This window comes from Sprattus sprattus (genome assembly GCF_963457725.1).
Source record: "Sprattus sprattus genome assembly, chromosome: 13".
NCBI lineage: Eukaryota > Metazoa > Chordata > Actinopteri > Clupeiformes > Clupeidae > Sprattus > Sprattus sprattus.
Window position 1 is genome coordinate 24,228,905 of NC_137911.1, and position 19,131 is coordinate 24,248,035.

General features: G+C 43.9%; 1 protein-coding gene across 1 annotated transcript; it reads left to right on the forward strand.

Moving 5' to 3' along the window:
• Positions 1-127: 127 nt before the first annotated feature.
• foxo3a (forkhead box O3A) lies at positions 128-14,548 on the forward strand. Its single transcript, XM_080850744.1, has 3 exons — positions 128-1,439; positions 12,161-13,459; positions 14,070-14,548. Exons 1-2 carry the CDS (start codon positions 879-881, stop codon positions 13,433-13,435), a joined length of 1,836 nt encoding a protein of 611 aa, XP_080706870.1. The 5' UTR covers positions 128-878; the 3' UTR covers positions 13,436-13,459; positions 14,070-14,548.
• Positions 14,549-19,131: the final 4,583 nt, after the last annotated feature.

The window sequence follows — 19,131 nt, forward strand, 5'->3', positions numbered from 1 at the left end:
GAGAGCGAGGCTCCGCTTGCATCGGATCGCCCAGGATGCAGGGGCTAACGAGTTAGCTGCAGAACAGAGAAAAAAAAGCTCCTGTCTCTTTGTGAATCGGCGGAGATGAGATATTTCGATGAACCTGCGCACGCAAAATGTGATTATAGCACCTTGGAGGACTCGCTGGTTGGAGGTTCTGACGTCCTTACTGAAGCCCTTGCTCAGCCTACAGATTATCAAGGTCTGGAACTGGGAGCTGACGACTCCCCACTCGGGCTGGATAAAACGACTTGAAAAGGAAATTGTCAAGATGGCAGCTGCATTCTGAATGACTGTATCCATATTAAGGGCACGTTCTCTGTCACTGAGTGTACCATGCATTTCAAAATGATCATACTCAGGCTTAACGTTGGAGTGTTTTGATTTAGGCTAGTTGTTTTTTTTTCTGCTCTTGAGCCTTATCATATTTTGTGATACTTTGTCGCGTTAAAAACCCTCCAGCATTGCATCACTGCTGCTGAGTCGTCCAAAAGTATTTCTGAGGAGCGTATTTAAAGTTATTTTTGTGTGCGTTCGCTACCACTGATGCTGAAGCAATCAACTGGGTGGGCACGTGGAGTTAGCTAAACATCAGGTAGCAGGACTGCATGAAAAGTGTAGACCAGTACCAATAATCTAGGAAATATGTCCATTGTGTGTTAACTTGGTTCTTATAAGTGAAATTGTTTTCATTCTACTATCCAGGGCATTGACACTCCACACCCAGGCTAGAAGCATCCTAGACAGGTAACTATATACAAATTAAGCTCATTAATGGAATGCAACTGGAAAAGCTTCCAATTTAGTTATTTGAATGATCAAACTCTAGCTCAGAGAAGGCAAAGAGTGGGGAGAACATGGCTGAGATGTCAAACAATGAGCATGGCAACACTTTGGACGTCATGATAGATCCAGATTTTGAGCCACAGAAAAGACCGAGGTCCTGTACGTGGCCTCTCCCGCGACCGGAGTCCGATACAGGGAAACCCGAATCGACCGAGATTATTCCCGAGGAGGAAGATGACACCGTCACTGACAGTTGTGCGGGTCACAGTGCCAACGATATCTCGAGAGAAACGGACACTTCAGAGGGGGACCATGCTAGTTCCGATACTACCCCTGTTGTGCGACATAAGACCACTTACAAGGACAAGGAACTCGATGGATTCCCGGTACCCTCTCAGCCCTTGTCCACGGCGAGCAGTGAGACAAGTGTGAATGGCCTGGTAGCACAGCCAAGGAAGTCCTCTGCACGTAGGAATGCCTGGGGCAATTACTCGTACGCGGATCTCATCACTCAGGCTATCGAGAGCTCGCCCGAGAAGCGGTTGACTTTGGCCCAAATCTATGATTGGATGGTCAGATCAGTGGCGTATTTCAAGGACAAAGGCGACAGCAACAGCTCCGCAGGCTGGAAGGTGAGCTTTTTGTGCACTTTCCTCACACGCAGAGTAGTCTTGGAACTGAAACAAAATCTGGCATGATAGAGCTGGTCTTTGACAAATTCTGCATCAATCAGTGTGTCTCAGACTGCAGGTGGTGAAACGCTGTTTTTGCAAAACATTACAAATAATGTTCAGAACACCTGTGACAACCAAAGTTGCAGCAGCAGTCAAAATTAATAGTACTGTAGGTCTGCCACAGATTCTACTCAGATGACACTTTAGTCATTGAAAGGGAGGCCAGGTTGATTAGCAGCTGGTGAGACGGTAACTGGGGGTGGCTGATAGAACTGGGTGAGACAGGGCGTTTAAAGAATGTTAGATAAGAGGAAGGAGCCGGGTGACAGCTGACGGTCCTCTGTGGTCACCACATGCCCCTGCCCTTACCCCTGGCACCATTCCCTGTTGGGCTGGCCTTAGACCCTGGCATCATGCCGCTGCATGCTGACATATTGCTTCTTATCAGGCCAGCAAGTGGTGAAAGGGAGCCCTGTGAAACTGTTTCAGCGGCTAAGACCATGCTGTATATACTGTAGTATTTTCCTTTAGATCTCAGTCTTTGTACAGACCGTGTTTGTATACATCACTAACATGTGATGCACTGAAGGTGTTTCAGAAATCATGTGGCCTCCAGTATCAGATCCAGAGTTGCTGAGTGCCGTCACTTCTGCACACTAGCACAACATCAGGCTTTCTTATCAGTATGACGTCTGAGCTATTTGTGTTACACCATATTAGCTTTCATAATCCACTAGCATAGCCACTGCATTAGTAGGGATAACTGTCTGTAGATCATTAAGGTGGAGTGATTGGTGGATGTTTGTGTTCCTTTTCTGTGTGTGTGACTGTCGAGGCCTGCTAAGAAAAGGCTTTAGGCATCTGTTTGTGTTTTGTTGTTAGTGAGTTGTGTCTGATGCAGATTTACAGTCATGTATTTTCCTTCTGATTGGATCGTCCCCCGGCATAAAGAATTGTCTCTTCCTACCCAGTGCATGTGCATCCATCCATCCCACCCACCCGTCCATTCAATCAAGATTTCTGCTGGAAAAATAGCATCACGTTAACAAGTGTTACACAAAGGGCAGCTGTACCCCTCATGACCTGGCATGTGATCCCATAGCTTAGTAGGAACCCATTGTGATCCAATCAGAACATGTCCTACATGATTAGTTGTAATTAATATGAATGGTGACAAATTATGATAATAATTATTTTAAAATCAGTACTCCGAACAACACAATCAGTATTGATTTTAGTTGACATTACTGTACTAAAATACTGAAAATTTCATTCATTATGTAACCAGACTCAAATTCAAACATCAGTAGCCTGCATTAACATAATAGTTTTTTTTATTAATATTTTAAGAGTGATATTTCTGCTGAATGGCTTTTCTCTAAAATGTGAATTGAAATTGTAATCTTTTTTTCTATTTGTCATTTGTGAGATTTGCCTGTGTTCTATATTTAGGTGACATACATTTTCTTGTGTATGTGTGTGTTTGTTTAATGTGTCAACGTTGCTGTGTGTGCTGGTTCTCCGAGCACGTGAGAGTGTTTGCAAAGACCTTTCACTATGCTCGTCTCTACTGGCGCTGTCCGGGTTCAGGGATTATCCTGGCCTGGAAAACCAATTCACTCGTCATGGAATAACATCTAATGAATGCTCTGGCCTTGGCTGGATTTGAATGAAAGAGGGGGGTTGAGAAAGTGTGTGTGTGTGTGTGTGTGCGCGAGAGAAAGAGATGCTCTTGAAATAGGTTTGTAATCCTGCTGTGCAGAGGACGGCTAGGAGGTGAAAATGTGTTTGTACGTGTGTGTGTGTGTGTGTGTGTGTGTGTGTGTGTGTGTTTGTGTGTTGAGTGGGAGGGGGGAGAGAGTGTATGTTTGGGAGAGATGGAGATTCGTTTTGCAGAACAAGAGAATGTCCCATCTGAGCGAAAACAAACAAACACACCCAGCGGAAATGAAAACATGGGGCCCTTCTGATTTATTTGCTTTGTACACACACGGCTCTTCTGAACACTATGGCTTCCCTGCCACCAAGGCAGAGAAGGGGTTGGAAGGGCGGTCCATCCAGATGTGTGTCTACTCTCAAATGCAACCCTTCGTCGTCAGCTATTAAAGAAAATGAGAGAAATTGCACAGTGCCTGGAGTCTCACGCTTGCTGCAGAGCAGTATGGATAGAAGAAAGAAGGAGAGAGAGTCTGCATTGTTGCTAGGAGGACTAGGGGGCCCAGAGACATCCCTCCCAGTGCACACTCTGCTGCATCAGAGCCTGCCTGCTCTTCTAAACCCACGCCCCTCTACGATGAAGTAAAGGAAGGAAGGTAGGAGGGAGGGAGGGAAAGAGAGGAGAAAAAAAAATACAAACTTAAAATCGGCATGAGGTTTTCATCAGCATCTGTCATGTAATTGGCTCTTGTGCACCCCACCTCCACTTTCCATTGGCTGGCAGCTCTAGCACAAGGATCAATCAGCTGACTGGAAACTATGTAGGTCAGTGTGAGTGTGTGTGTGTGTGTGTGTGTGTGTGTGTGTGTGTGTGTGTGTGAGAGAGAAAGAGAGAAGCTTGCTGTTTGACTCTAGGATCTGGCTTTGTGTGAACTGGCAGAACGCCAGCCCTTCCCTGAGAGGGGCTTGGCTTAGAGAGGGCTGCAGCAGAGAGGACGGGAGAGACAGAAAAAGATAGAGGCACAAAGAGACAAGGAAGGTTTTAGATAACAGATACAACGAGATCGCGACCTCTGTCAGGACAATGAATTTAGACTGCTAATTATTATATTTAATCTGTTTCTATTAGTGTCCGATAAAATGCTGCATGCTGAATGGTGCAGCTGGAAATCTAAATAATTTTCTTTTAACCTATGGCCATGTAGTCGTATTGCCATGCAGTAACTTAGGCAGCAGTGTATAATATATAATGGCAGTAGAACAATTGTACTATTGTGAGAAACAGAAATAGTAAAATGATTTAAAAAATACTTGGTATTTGGATGCATTAGCCAGTTGACCACTGCTGTTCACATGCATACAAGCACTTCTTTTTGGCCATAAAATGAGGACACCATTTAATTTTGCATGCAGTAGATGTCAGATCCCCCAGAAAGCTTGATATTATACAGATCATTGCCTTAATCTAAGGCTGCCATGCACAGCTATATTTGCGTTATAGGCTGTATTTAGAGCAATGTGAGCTTGCCCTGTGCCCACGTAGCCCTGCATACAGCATCCTGTGCTGTACTTGCATGACATGCCACTTATGGCAGATATGCAGTGCCATTACCTCCGTCCAAAACGGTACGATTTTTCTCAAGTTGTGTGACTTCCTGTTACAGCACTGACTCAACAGCATCAGGCCTGTGGAAAAAAGAAATATGTTTAATCTGGGAAAACTCGAAGTCCAAAGGGCTGAGAAGGCTGTAGAATTGGATGTGTTTCTGAGTTAAACGCTACAAAACAACCCCCGCCAGATGCTCCGTTCTAAGGCAGAAATATGGAGCAAGACTTGCAGCAATCACTCAAGGCTTGCCCTTTTAGCGAGAGGAGCTCTCGGCTTAGTGCTCAGGATCTGTGTGTACTGTTTGGACATTGGTGGCCTGCCAACCAATCAGGACTCGGTATCTCTGTGATGTTTTTTCATGTCTTTGTTTATTTGTTTCAGTCCTGTTCTGAAACAGTGACTCCCTGTCTTGTTTTTCGCATGCAGACATGTTGGTTGAAGATTAGTGGATTCTTTGTGGCGGTGGTGTGACCCGGGCACTGTTGGTCAGGGAGCGGGCAGAAGATGAACTCATGGCTGCGGTGAAAGGCCTCTTATTGTTGGAGCCACAGCTCCACCTCTGTTCTGCCCTGCCGTGGCACAGTGCCAGAGCTGGGCTCGGGTATAACGCTCCCCCACAGACTACGCAAACGTGGGCAGCCTTCATCGGGGAGGAGAGTGTGAAATATAGTTTCTGAGAGTGTTTGCATTTTGGAGGAGAAGATTGTTTTCAGTTTATCTTTGGCAATATTGTCATTCAGTGAGACATACTGTCCAATAGGCATGACTATGTCATTGATCTCTAAAGCCAGATTTTATTTGTTCAGCTGAACAATGGCTCCTACCATAACAGTACCTACCTCGTATAGCCAGTGAGTTTGTAAACATTGGAATAGTCTTTGTTTTCCAACTCCTCTAATTGGGGGATGTGTAAGCTAATAAATTGCACTGAATCCTGGGTGCCTCTGTCCAGTTGCCCAATCCAATCAATCCTGCCGGCTAAAGCCAGGAGAAATGTCTGCCTGTTTTAGCCATTGACAATGGGCTATGGTACGTGTAACCGGGCTGACTGCTGAAGTACAACCCCAGGGGATTAAAGGGCCAGTAATTGGCTTGACGTAGAGCCTTTCTCTGGAGCTCCACGTCCACAGGTCATCGCTTTCACCCACAGGGTGGAGTCAGGCTAGTGATCAGGGGGTCGCTCGCACGCAGTTGTTGGGTAGCTGGGAACTGTGTGCAGTGATGCATTATTGCTGCTGGTCTCTCTCCCACTCACTCACATTCTCACAGCTGCTGTGCAGTGGGTGAACTAGCACAAAGGTCAGGGTGGAAATCCCCACAGTGGAAAGCTGGAGACTCCAGCACTGCTAAGAAGCACCAGCAGATTAAGCATGTGGCTATTGTGAGCCACTGCGCTCACTATGGGCCGGCTAAAGATGGCCACAAAGAGGTCTGTGGTCAGCTCTGGTGAAACAGTCTACTCTAATTGATTGTGTGTGTGTGTGTGTGTGTGTGTGTGTGTGTGTGTGTGTGTGTGTGTGTGTGTGTGTGTGTGTGTGTGTGTGTGTGTCTTCATGGCTTGTACCATTGGCCAGTGTGATCAGTATAAAATGGTGTTGGTGTTTTTAAGCTGTTGTATATTTCACCAAACCAGCACTCACTTCCAGTTGTGCACCAAATACCCTTCAGGTTGCCCTCATTTGACTTATGAACTATACCAGTGTAACCCAATATACACTGAGCTACAAAATGTACATTATTTCGATGTCTGTGTCCTCCAGTAAATAGGCCAAAGGAACAAGAGGAATGCAACATCCATATGTCTTGTGTGCAGGAATGCTGAGTCAACGTGGTACAATACAATATTTAACTGCAAATGAGCAAACAAAACAGATAGCATCCACAATATTTCAGTGAAGCAATGGATGTGTTATTGGGAGAGAAGGATTTAGGTGGCATGACTGTCAGGAGCTAACCACAGGATGATAAAGGTCCGTGTTTTGTTATGTAAAAGAAAAACAGCATGTTTATGTGTTTTGGTGGTCATAGGCTAAATGTTATTGGTAAGAAGTGTGAACTGTGAAGAAACCAAAAAGAGAACAAATGTATATCCCAGTCCCACTACAATAGCGTGAAATCATTTCGGAAAAATATAAGGACCATGAGAGCTTCCTCTGTTTTTCCCTCTGTTTGATTTTGAACTCAGTTGATCAAACACATTTGCTTTATGCATAAAGGTCAGAGGTCCTCCAACTTAAGCTTGCAGCCAAGGATGAAAACGCAGGCATACAGATAATCCTTCACATCCTACACATTCTTTAATGTAAGTGAATAGAACACAAAAGCCCTTTTTCAGTTGAATCTGTGTGAGGCTTATTTTTTAGCATTCTACTTTGTTAGCAGGCTTCTCCTGCAAGATGGGCTCTGCTTTTGTGATGGGGCTACCAAGTTCTGTCCTGTGCTGCAGTGGTTCAACCAGGGCGATCACAGACTGCGTTGTGCTGCAGGGTCGTGGGATGAGATACTGGCTTTTGAAGTCTGCAGCACGATCCTCATCTGGTTACTTCTGCCTCAGTTCTTTAAGAGTCCACCCCTTTCATTTTGCACTCAGAAAATCCTTAGTGTGGTACCGCAGACTTCCCCCTGCTGACAGGAAAATAGGCTGGAGGAAAGATGGGTCTCTAAGAGGATCTTTCATTCTGATAGATGCCGTCCTCAAGGATGGGCTGTGCCAGTCCTAATTTGGTCAGTCGGGTAAACACTGTTTTCCTCTGCGGTAATAAATACTGGCAGGTACATTTGTTAATGAGACAATTAGTCCAAAATCAGATTAACACCTATTTTCCACTTTACTGTTCATATAGTCACCATGTAGTAACCTAATAGGCAGAAATAAATGCCTTTACTGTACCATAGACTTATCACATTTGATAGAAAATAGAAATGTCTGCTTAAAAAGGACATTATTTTGAAAAACCTTAGTCAAGAATATTAGGATGTCTGCAGACGACTCGCATCCCAGTTGTTCTTGTTGACCTTTACCAATGGGTCCACACCCTTTGTCCCTGACCCTCGGCTCCAGAACACACTGTACTGGGCAGAGTGCTGTTGGCCTAAGCTCCAGTGAAGCTGCTGGCTCGGAACAGTGTTGCAGGTCCTCCTTTCCTGCTTTACAGCTTGAGCTGGCTCTCTGCCTGGCTGCTTCATCGCTGCCTGAGCAGTTCCATGTGTGACTCTGCCGTAATGGTTGGCTAACACATAAGCGGCACACTTATCTAGTGGCTACTTCTACACTGCTTCCGTACACAGGGTTTTATAACCATCTGGTGCTGTTTGATGATGACTATAATTAATTCTACATATATAAATTACTTTCAGGATTTTTATAGAATTTGTATAAGTATTTGTTTATTATCAAACAAGCTGTACTGGTACCTTAAGTAGATTTGCCTTGCCATTTGCCACTGTCATGTATGCCTAATAGAATATAATGGTTACTATCATTTAGATGTTGACCATCTTTAGTTTAGTAATAGTAATCGACAAGGATAAGACATTTCAGTCATATAATTACATGTTATTCTACAACTGGTCATACACTGTTCCCTGGTGTAGATAAAGACTTGTTGAAACAGATGGCAACCTCACTGAAGGTTTGCACAAACTAATAAATACTGCCAGGCTGTCCCCAAAAGAGTTGTTTCATCAATTACCTGTATAAATGAAATCTCATGCAGCAAACATTATGTTTAACTCTGCCGTTGGGTGTCCTTGTAGTTTGAATATGAGAAAATAAAAGGCCATTTGTTGAAAGCTTATCCTCACTCTCCAAAAATGCCAGTGTTGGCCTCGCCTGAATTGGAACATCGGCCAAATTTCCCTTAAAGGTGGCCATATCTATTTTAGTTAGTAATCTTTGAGAACAATTTGGCCTGTGAAGCAATTCAGTATTTGGGCTACAGTGAGAATGTCTTTGGGCATTTATTCATGTAGATGTGGTGACAGAAACAAATCTATTGTCCCTGGATGCAGGCAAATATCTGCAATGTTAAATATGTCTCCCCTGAATATGTTAATTTGGCTGCAGTGAAGAACAGGCCAGGCTCTGCTAAAACTGAAATCTTTCAATTAGACATCTAAAATTACTTCAGAATCTGGCAAGACCGCCTGTCAGTGACCCATTGGGTCGCCCTTGTCCTCCATTAGGTTAACACTGATATTCACTCTGAAATTAGTTTGAATTCTAATTGGTTGTCAGGAGCTGGAAAGTATTCATTGCTCAGTGAACATTAAACTTCGTCACTGAACAATTACAATTCCAGGCCTTAAAGGCCAATGCTTAAAGCCGTACAAATTTGAATACGTGACCCTGACCGGTCAAAGGGTCATCTAAACCTTTAGGCTTCAACTCTGCTAATATGTGTTTTGCACAGTGAATGGAACACCCCCCTGTTGAGTAAAACAATAGAGGGAAGCTTGGATTCGAGAAAGCTCCTAAACATTCTGCACCTGCATTGTGTAAGGCTGTGTGTGTGTGCACGCGAGTGGGTGCTTTTGGTTACTGTTCACCCTGGCTGATCTTTCTGCAAAGAGGGCAGAAAATGTGTGTGTGTGTGTGTGTGTGTGTGTGTGTGTGAGAGTGTGTGTGAGAGTGTGTGTGAGAGTGTGGGTGTGTGTGTGCAGTTCCGTAACCTCAGAAACCCATTTGTTTATCAAAGCTCTTGGATACCATAAAGTGAAACTGCTTTAAATTAGTGTTCTTTCTCTCTTGCAAAACCATACCAGGTCACTGGGTCATGACTTCTCTATTCTCATCTCTGCTTGTGGTTGCATTCCAGGTTCTTCAGACCACATAATTGCTACTGGTTTTGCAAATTGTGCTGCTTCTACTATTGGTTTTTACTCCAGTTGTTAACTTGCAATTGACCCATAACTTTAATATAGAGAGTCATATTTTTACAGTTGTGCGGGTCATTGAACACCCACACAAACCCATTCCCTAATCTGATGTTTTAATTTTTTTTGTTAAAGTTAATATATTTTCTACTTTTCAGAACATTCTAGAGCCTTCTGCAGTATTTTTGTGTTCTTTTACAACCCTTTATTCATTCATCACCTGGAGCACATCTATGGATAAAGACATGTGAATTGTGATTTATTTATAGATCTATAGTGCAGGTCTATACGTATGTGAAGAACCTTGTCCTAAGAGTTGAGTTCATTAGCTTATCAGGCATGTTCTCTGCTCTCGGCAGACACAAAGGCCAGTTCTCCAGAGGCCATGGGGGTGTTGGCTGTAGACAAAGACCTCCACTGAGATCCTCCCTCAACCAAACAAACCAAACTAAAAAAAGAGTGCTGAATGCTGACCCATCGAGGGTTCTGTAATGATGTCACAGGAGGCCTAAGGCACTGCTGTTCCGCCCACTGAGTGGCAGAAAGACTAACTTACTGAATGGCCACGTTTAAAAACACTACTAGTTGAACTGTAACAACTTGACCGATTCGTCACACAATTACATTGCTACGGTTCTAGTAAACACGCATTCATAGGGCTGTCCAGTTAATCGAGAATTTGAATTACGACTATGGCTTACGACTACGATGACTATGAATGTGAAAACAACGCAATTGAGGTAAGATGATTAATCTGCCGCATTCCGTTTTTGAATATGATGCTCTCGTTTCATCTTGTGTTTTAAAAAAAACAGCGCACTCATTTACTTTACAGTGGTGCGCTTTCACCCCTCCTTTAAAGCCTTACCAATTCTCAGCCACTGAATAAGTTACGCCACTGCTGAAATTTCACACGGTTTAATATTAAGTTGTTATGTTAAGAAACGGAAGATATTAAAGTTTAATGTCTCAGGCCCATTCTACAGGCAAGATGTTAAATAAGGGTGTAGCCTACTGTGTAAGGCTAGTGGTGTAGTTGGAATTTTTTAAACACTAAGTTATTAATGTTGAGTGTAAATAATTGTCTGTTTATTCAGGAACTCTGGAGTCTTATCAAAGTTGGGTGTATATATAGGCCTAAATGTATGGAAACCCGATTCCTGGCCACATGTCAATGTCCATGGACCACTGGTTCTTTGTTAAATTGTAAGGATCACAATCCAACCACCTTTAATTTAAGCCGTTTCACAGTTTCCCTTGCCATATCGCAGCATGTTTTGTCACTCAGTCCAACCGAGAGGGTGTATTTTGCTGCGAAAGTGTTGTAAATGCATATCCTCTGTTACGTGGTAACTTAAACATTACCCAAGTTCACAGACACAAGATTTCCTGTGTGGCCTCCTGCTGTCTCATATTCTAGAATAGGTTGCGTTAAGCAGTAATTTGTTACTGTCAGGTCCTGCCATATTCCATATATAAGTCGATGTTTGTGAGCCAAGGACTGACCAGATCAGACAGATTTTGATCATACAGTGAGGACATTTATTAAGACTGTTTAAGTTGGCTTATGGCTGGAACTCCAATCTACACACAAAGCAAGACTAATGGTCATTATCACCTCACTCCTTTAAGTGCCGTTTGGCATGTAATGGATTGTAGTGCAGAAAATTGTTCTGTTATCTTTTTTGTCATGTTCTAGATGGAAAGTCAAGGATGGCTCGTTTTGGATTGTGTGGTAGTAACGTTCTTTGCTTGTGTTTTAGTATCACGCTAGAATAAGACGATCACTGTACCTGAGGCTCTTCTGAAGGAAACTGTTCTGAGTGCTTGTGTCATGTTGATGAGGATAGTGTTTCGCCTTGGAGTTTGAATTGTTTCTGTTAAAGTGTTAAGGGAGCTACAAAATAAAGTGGCCTTCTGTTTCAGAGGATGTAGCAAAGCCATGGGTTAAATGACCTAAAATGTCTCAAAAGAATATGGAGAACCTAGTTTGTATGCAATTCCATAGCAAAAGTTCTGAACTGAACACCTTTTAAGGCCCTTATGCGAGTCCTGAGTGTATAAGGCCTATGCTGGCAGCATGGAATTGTGGGTAGACTAGATAGTCTGAGAGAGCATTTATAAAATCTCACACCTCGGGCTGTTCTGTTCAGCTCCAGGGACCTGGAGAAGGAGGTCTGAGTGCCAGATGTATGAAGGCTTGTGTAATTCTCTGTTGATCTCTGTGTTGCAGCCTTACTGCTATTTCAGTCATGTAAGAGTTCATGTAAGTCTTAAATGGATGCCCCCATTGTGCAAAATTGTTACTACATTACCTAATGCCTCACTGGAAGCAGTCACATGAATGAAACCGCTGATTATGACTAAAAATGTCTAATAAAGGCTGGCATCTCAGGATTGGCTATCGGTATGGACCAGTGCTGTTGCTTTTCTTATAGATGAAGGCTTAATGAGTGCTTTATAGTAGTTCAAGTAATGGGTACAGTGTAGTACCATACCTAACAGCACAGTAAGTCATGAACTCCGTCTTTTGTTTCAGAACTCCATCCGACACAACCTGTCTCTGCACAGCAGGTTTGTGCGAGTCCAAAATGAGGGAACGGGCAAGAGCTCCTGGTGGATGGTCAACCCTGAGGGTGGCAAGGGTGGCAAAGCACCGCGACGGCGCGCCGTCTCCATGGACAACGGCAACAAGTACACTAAGAGCGCCCGAGGCCGGGCCGCCAAAAAGAAGGCGGCGCTGCAAGCCGCCCAGGAGGGCGGAGCAGACGCTACCGGGCTGGCCCGCTGGGCCGGAAGCCCCGCCTCGCGCAGTAGCGACGAGCTGGACGCCTGGACGGACTTCCGCTCGCGGACCAACTCCAACGCCAGCACCATCAGCGGCAGGCTCTCGCCCATCCTGGCCAACCCCGAGCTCGACGAGGGTGCTGATGAGGACTCGCCGCTCTCGCCCATGCTCTACTCCAGCCCCAGCAGCCTCTCCCCGTCAACAGGGGGCCTCAGTGAGCTGCCGTGCCTCGCTGACCTCGCTGGCACCATCAACCTGAACGACGGCCTGATGAACGACCTGCTGGACGACATTAGTCTGACGGCCACGCAGCAGCAGTCGCCCGACGGCGCGGAGGACAGCGGCGACGAGCACGGCTCCGTGTTCACGTTCGGCTGCCCCTCGCCCATGTTCGGCCCCACCCTGCGCCAGTCACCCATGCAGACCATCCAGGAGAACAAGCAGGCGTGTTTCCCCAGCCTGTCGCCCTACGGCGGCCAGACGCTGCAGGAGCTGCTGGAGAGCGACGCCCGTGGCTGCAGCGAGATCCTGCTCACGCGCTCGGACCCGCTCATCTCACAGGCCAGCACAGCCGTCACCTCGCAGAACTCCCGCCGCTGCGCCATGCTGCTCCGCAACAACGACCCCATGCTGTCCAACCAGCCGGGCGCTCCGGGCCTCAATGGCACGCAGGGCTGGCGGGGTCTCAACGGAGACCCAGCGAAGCAGCCACCTCACCAGCAGCAGCCACAGCTTCGCCCCTTGGCCCTCCCCGGGACTGCCGACCCTTCCCTCCTGTCAGGCCTCAACGGAAGCCTAACCCCTCAGGACCGCTTCCAGGCAGACCTGGGACTGGATGTGTTCAACGGTAGCCTGGACTGCGACATGGACGCCATCCTGCGCGGCGAGCTGATGGAGGCCGACAGCCTGGATCTCAGCTTTGACTCCGGCTCCAACGTTGTCTCGGCCCAGAACAACGCCAACTTGAACACAGGCAGCTTCTCCAGGGCCAAGGGCTCCGCGTCGCAGAGCTGGGTGCCAGGCTAAAGCCCTCCAAGCCAAGCGAAGCAGGTGAGATCATGTCTGGTGCTCTCTATATGAAATAGATCTGTTTAAGGGTTTAATGGTTATTCAGAAGGTGTCCTACACATCTTTATAAAACATGAATGCTTTTCGTAAGATAAAGAATTTGCTGAGGGGATATGAAAGAGATCCATTTTATGACAAAGGACTTCACTCTCAAGTATGTTATGCCAGTGCTGGAAATCTTCAGTAAATGATCTTAAAGTCTGTAAGACTGAGTCACTGATAAAATAATCCATCTCATACAATCTTGTGCTTTTGGCACTAGATGCCATGCTTACAGGGAAAACTCTGCAAAAACTGCGTTTTATTGTAAGACGAAAGGTGTGGATTTCAGTCTGTAGGGGATGGGAGAGTTAATCAGAGTAATCCTTTTTAAATAAGTGATTCTGACTGGACAATTTCACACAAATCAGATAAAGGGTGACAGCATATCAACCATTCAATATGAACACCTTTGAACTGTACATGATAATTCTGGATTCTCTAACTTGATGATAGTCCTGTAAAATGTGACGGTAAAGTTTGGAGTTTACCAGACCTTTTAATTACAGAATAATATGTTGAGTTTCTTGTCCTGTCTCCTTTCTCTGTGCAGATCTTTAAGTTGACCGGAGAATCAACTCCACGTCGTTTGCCAAACCAGCTATCTGCTCCGTGAGGCCGATGGCCTGTTTACTGAACAAAATCCAGAGAATGTTACCATTGTCTTCACCCAGCAAAGACACTCTAATAATACAAAGGATACTTGAAGAAGCTGTCACTGAGTTCCCATGCCCAAACCGCAAGAGAAGTTTATTAATTATGCAATCATGTTCTTTTTACCATTCCCTGGTCCATTACACCACCATTACACACACACAGACACACAACAACAAACAAACACACGCAGACACACATACACACACACACACATAAACACACACAAGATTTTGTTATGAAAAAGGAAAAAAAGAGAAAACGAATTGAAATTCAATTAATTGGTCATCATGATGTACCCCTGACCTTCCTCACTGTACTGTGGAAAAAAAACAATTGTGACGTGTTTTGATCTATTAAGTGTTCTTATGTATGAAATGTTATAGTTTTAATAACACCATTCTCCCTCCTCCATATATTAGGCTCTGAAGCAACCTTGTTGCATTCGATGTTAACATTTCAAGAAACGCTCTTTTGGACTCCCATGAAAAAAAAAAGGCAATTTTTGCCCCCCCCCCCCCTTCTATTTTTGCTCCCTGCCCTCCCCACTGTATAGGGCTCCCTCCAAAATGTAGTCATTGAGGCCAGTGGTTCACAACCCTCGGTGGCTGTGTGTTCTCCTTTGTTCTCCCAGTGTCGCAGACTGTAGGCGTGCGAGTCTGAGAAACTCATCTGAGGAGCTGTTTCCTGGAGCTCACTACACAGAGAAAACAAACAGAGCATCAGCCAGGGTTGCTGAATGTTTTGCGTTCAGGGTTACGAGGCATTTTATTTAATGGTGTGAAGGTGTTTTTCCTTTTTTTTTAAACAGAATGTTAACCATCTGAAGATAGCCATCCTGCAGTGTTATTAACTCCAATGAAATGTGATCTACAACTGCTTGCAAAGGTGCATCTTGCCACTTGGGTCCTTCCTTCACCTTATCTTTGTACACAAAGACACACAACATAAACACATGCACGCAGATGTATATTTGTGTGCTTGTGTCTGTATTATGACAGGTGCTCAACAGTGTTTTCAATCCACCATGCAGTATATAGTAATACTTTGAAACTTTGCATGGGTATGACATGTCGGATGGGCCGTGCACTGAATAAACACCCACTACAGTGTCTTGTACTGTATGTTGCCAAATTTTATGACGGTGCAAGGCAACCAAATCACCTGAGCCTGAAAGGCTGTAGCAGAAATGTCACATAATGTATTACAAACATCCTTTGGAACTCCAGGTAGACTCAGTAGTGTAAAATACTTCCTTTGGAGCATCACCTGTTAGAGAGCAAAACCTTAAGAATAATTATTAAAATATATCATCTACTTTAGCATTATTATTTTGAACAAAGAATGAAAGCAGTCACCTGCAGACAGTAGTGGCCCTCAGTTGCCAACATTTGAACAAGCACTCTCCAAGCTTAACTCCCCAAAATGTTTTTATCACGGGCTCCTTTCTCTTCTTGTTTATTTTAACCTCCTCCTCCCAATCCCATCCGCCATTTTGCCAGCCCATTCCATGCTTCTTGTCTGTGTGCAGTACAGTTTGTACCATATGTGTGGCTGACATGTGATATGAGAAATAAAAAGTCAGGAAGCTCCTTGTTTATGAGTCACATTCATGCCTAGAGCCATGACTGTCCATGTTTGAGCTTTCTCACTGATGTAGATTAGTGTGAACCATTTGTGACCCCCCCCCCCCCACTATAAATGGTCTTGTAGTCTGCCCCAGACTGGCATGTAAATAAAGTTTGGCTGAGCATTCAGGAAGTCTAACAGACTATGCGATAGCAAGTTTCCTTTGTTGACTGTTCGTTCTTTTTTTTTTTTTGTGGGTGGGAGGAGGGGTACATGGTCATTTGGGATACCTGGTACCTGATATGTCAACAGTGCTGACCCAACTGTTCTCAAGACTATTTAATCCGGACCCAAACTCAACATGGCTGATTGTTGTGCCTCAAAAAGTCCAGTCCTTCCTAACACATTTGTATTAGGCAATTTCACCTACTGTGCTGTTTCTTTGACAGCTGTACAAAATGCTGAGTCTAGGTCTAGACTTTGCCTAAAACCATGATTAACTTAACACTTTATTAGCCGCAGACACTTGCAGCATGTGCTAAAACCAAGCCCTGAGCCCCTTGCTGGGTATTTTGTGTCTTGCTGTGGTTTTAGGTTTCTTTTGCAGTAGAATGATAAGACAACAATTGTGCTGATTGAGGCAATTAAGAAGTGACAATTCAGTGATTTTACTGGACACCAAGATATACACATGGATAACTAGATAAAGACTTAAATCGCTACCTTTGAATTTATATCACACATTTGTAATTCATCAGATCTATTTTGTCAGAATGGGAATTGAATGGATTGGATTTCAATGGATTTCATTTTTACTATATACTGTATTATTAAATAGTGGATGCAACTGTTTATGTTGACATGATTTAGGATTAATCTAATGCAGGTGACTGTGAATTTGTGACATTGAATCCCAATGTTCCTGTACAATTTCAACCACATCTTACACGTTATTCTGTAACTCGGTAAGGTGAAGTGATCTTCTCCAGCATCTAATGACGTCTTCTTCTTCTCATGTTTCCTCTCCTGTGTTAGTCACACTCTCTGATCACACCATCGTGCGTTAGACCTGAGGCCCTGACTACTGTTTCCTCCTGTGGAGGCTGGGTCCCGTAGCTTGTTATTGATGGTGCATTTGACATTCACATTCTTTTTTCAGCTGCATCACCTGTGTGATTTGGATCAAAGCAAAATGTACCTGCTTTTCTGCTCTGTCCCCAATTAGCGGTAGATGGGTGACAAGCTACTGTCAAGTCCTCAACAGGAATGATTCAGCTTATGCATTGAAAAAAAAAACAGGCTGGATAAATGTTGCTGGCATGCTGAGTGTCGCATTGTGTTCTCTGATGGGTTGGAGCTGTGCGAAGGGACACCTCTCTCCGTTTGGCCGGCATCACATACCTCACACACATAATGTCAAGAGACAGCATGCAAGGATATGGTTACCAAGGAAACCCAGTGCTCGAAGGAGGCTGCCTGCAACAAGACTGTAATCCTTGCTGCAGTGCATGTAAGTGAAGACACACACAGCTTATTTTGGGTTGAGTATTCTTATGTGCAAATCCAGCGCTGATATTTATTTATATTACACTAATGTGTATTTTTCGTTGAGAAAGGGAACACATTAACTTCACTAGCAATTCCCTTTAGTGGCAGTATCCTATGGACATTTAGGCTGTGCTGAATGTCTCCCTCCCCCAATGACAATGGAATCAAAGCGGGCCATATGTCCTTGCACACCCATTGGTTGGAATATACCTTAGTGATGATTTCTTATTGGATACTGGCAACCTTTGCAGTGAACCAATCGTTTGTCCTGTATCTAAGTGAATTGGGAATGGTGTGCTATTTAAATCCTCTAGACGTGGAAGAAATGATATTACCTCCAATATTATTTTATTATTTTTTTTTTTTGCTAGATTATTTCAACCCACTGCTCATTGAACAAGAAATAGCCTAATCAAACTCCACATTTTATCAAAACAAAACTAGGCGTCATATTTGGAGGATATTCTTTGTCTAGAAAGAATGAACCTTATGATCGATCATAATGTCATTATACAGCCTTCAGAATATGTTCATGTTATTATTATCATTATTATTTAAAAAAAAAAAAAAAAACATCAAACTGAAACAATTAGAATGCAGAATCTGATGCAATGTAGGGCAAAGGTCATGGTTTTCAGAGTTCTCTGAAAATATGTGCAGACAGGGTTTCTGAATAAATACGTAATAATCCAGCAGAAATCTCTTTTTAGGGACTGGATTTATCTTTTAAATATTCCATCAAAAATTGAGAGGCTATGTTTTAATCTGCACAATTTTTCAGACAGCAGCACTGGTCCAATAACAATAATACAAAAAAAAATCTGTTAGAGGGGAATAGTCCCGGACCATATCTGGTGCAACAAGATAAACAAGCGTATAGCATGGTCTTTCATTTTAATGTTGTCATCTATGGTCGTGTGTTTGTTGATATTTTTTTGCAGCGTTAGTACACTCGGTGTGGTTGTGAGGACGGCCCCGGGTCTACAATGTCTGATCATATCAAAAACCTCAAGAACAGAAAGGAAACACTTGAGTTGGTCATAGGCCAATTATTTACCATTAAATTAACCCTACCGTGAAAAGATAACTGCTCGTATTTACCGCTGTATGCACAGACTCATCATCCCCTGATACCCAAGCAATATTCTCATTTAGGCTATAATCCGATTGTAATGTGCGGATAATATTCCTCTGTAATCGCAGCACAGCAGCGCCCCTTTGAGGCTATTTAGTCAAAGAGGCACCGCAGTTTCGGACTACCTGGAGAGTTTTTTATTTTATTTAAAAAAAAAATATTTGTAAACTTTTTCTGTAAACTCAACAGTATTCCACAGCAGAGCGCTACCAACAACTGAGCATTTTTCAAAGGTAGCTCCCATATAGGCTATGTGAGGTGAAGTGAGGTGAGTTAAAGTCCATGTCCTCCAATTATCTTAAGGCTGTATAGTAGAGTAGGTTCTTGCTCTGTGACCACCACGCCCAGACAGTTCTCCAAGCACCTTAGGCCTCTACTCTAAATTGTCCATTAATTGACTACTGGTTTCAGACAGTAGCTCTCGCAGCAATATGGTTCCCATGGGTTTCCATCCAACTTTTAAAACAAATTTGGATTATTCCAACAGGACATCCGCAGTGTAGCCTACGTGCTTGAAATTCGCATAAACTCTTCTAAATCCAGTAAGAGATCGAGCGCAGGCGGGTGGGGGTGGATTAACGATTTTCAGAGTATCCTAATGCGACTAAAATGCAAACAGATTTACGCATAAATTCGCATTTGTTGCAATTTTATTAGGTCCGTTAAAGTTGCCCTGACAAGCTTAGGCTACAGCAGTTCAGAACTCCTC

Bases quoted from the DNA above. Each gene is read 5' to 3' on its own strand.
- foxo3a (XM_080850744.1), top strand. From the start codon at position 879: ATGGCTGAGATGTCAAACAATGAGCATGGCAACACTTTGGACGTCATG. The intron at 1,440-12,160 runs GTGAGCTTTTTG...CTTTTGTTTCAG, and splicing joins ACAGCTCCGCAGGCTGGAAG to AACTCCATCCGACACAACCT.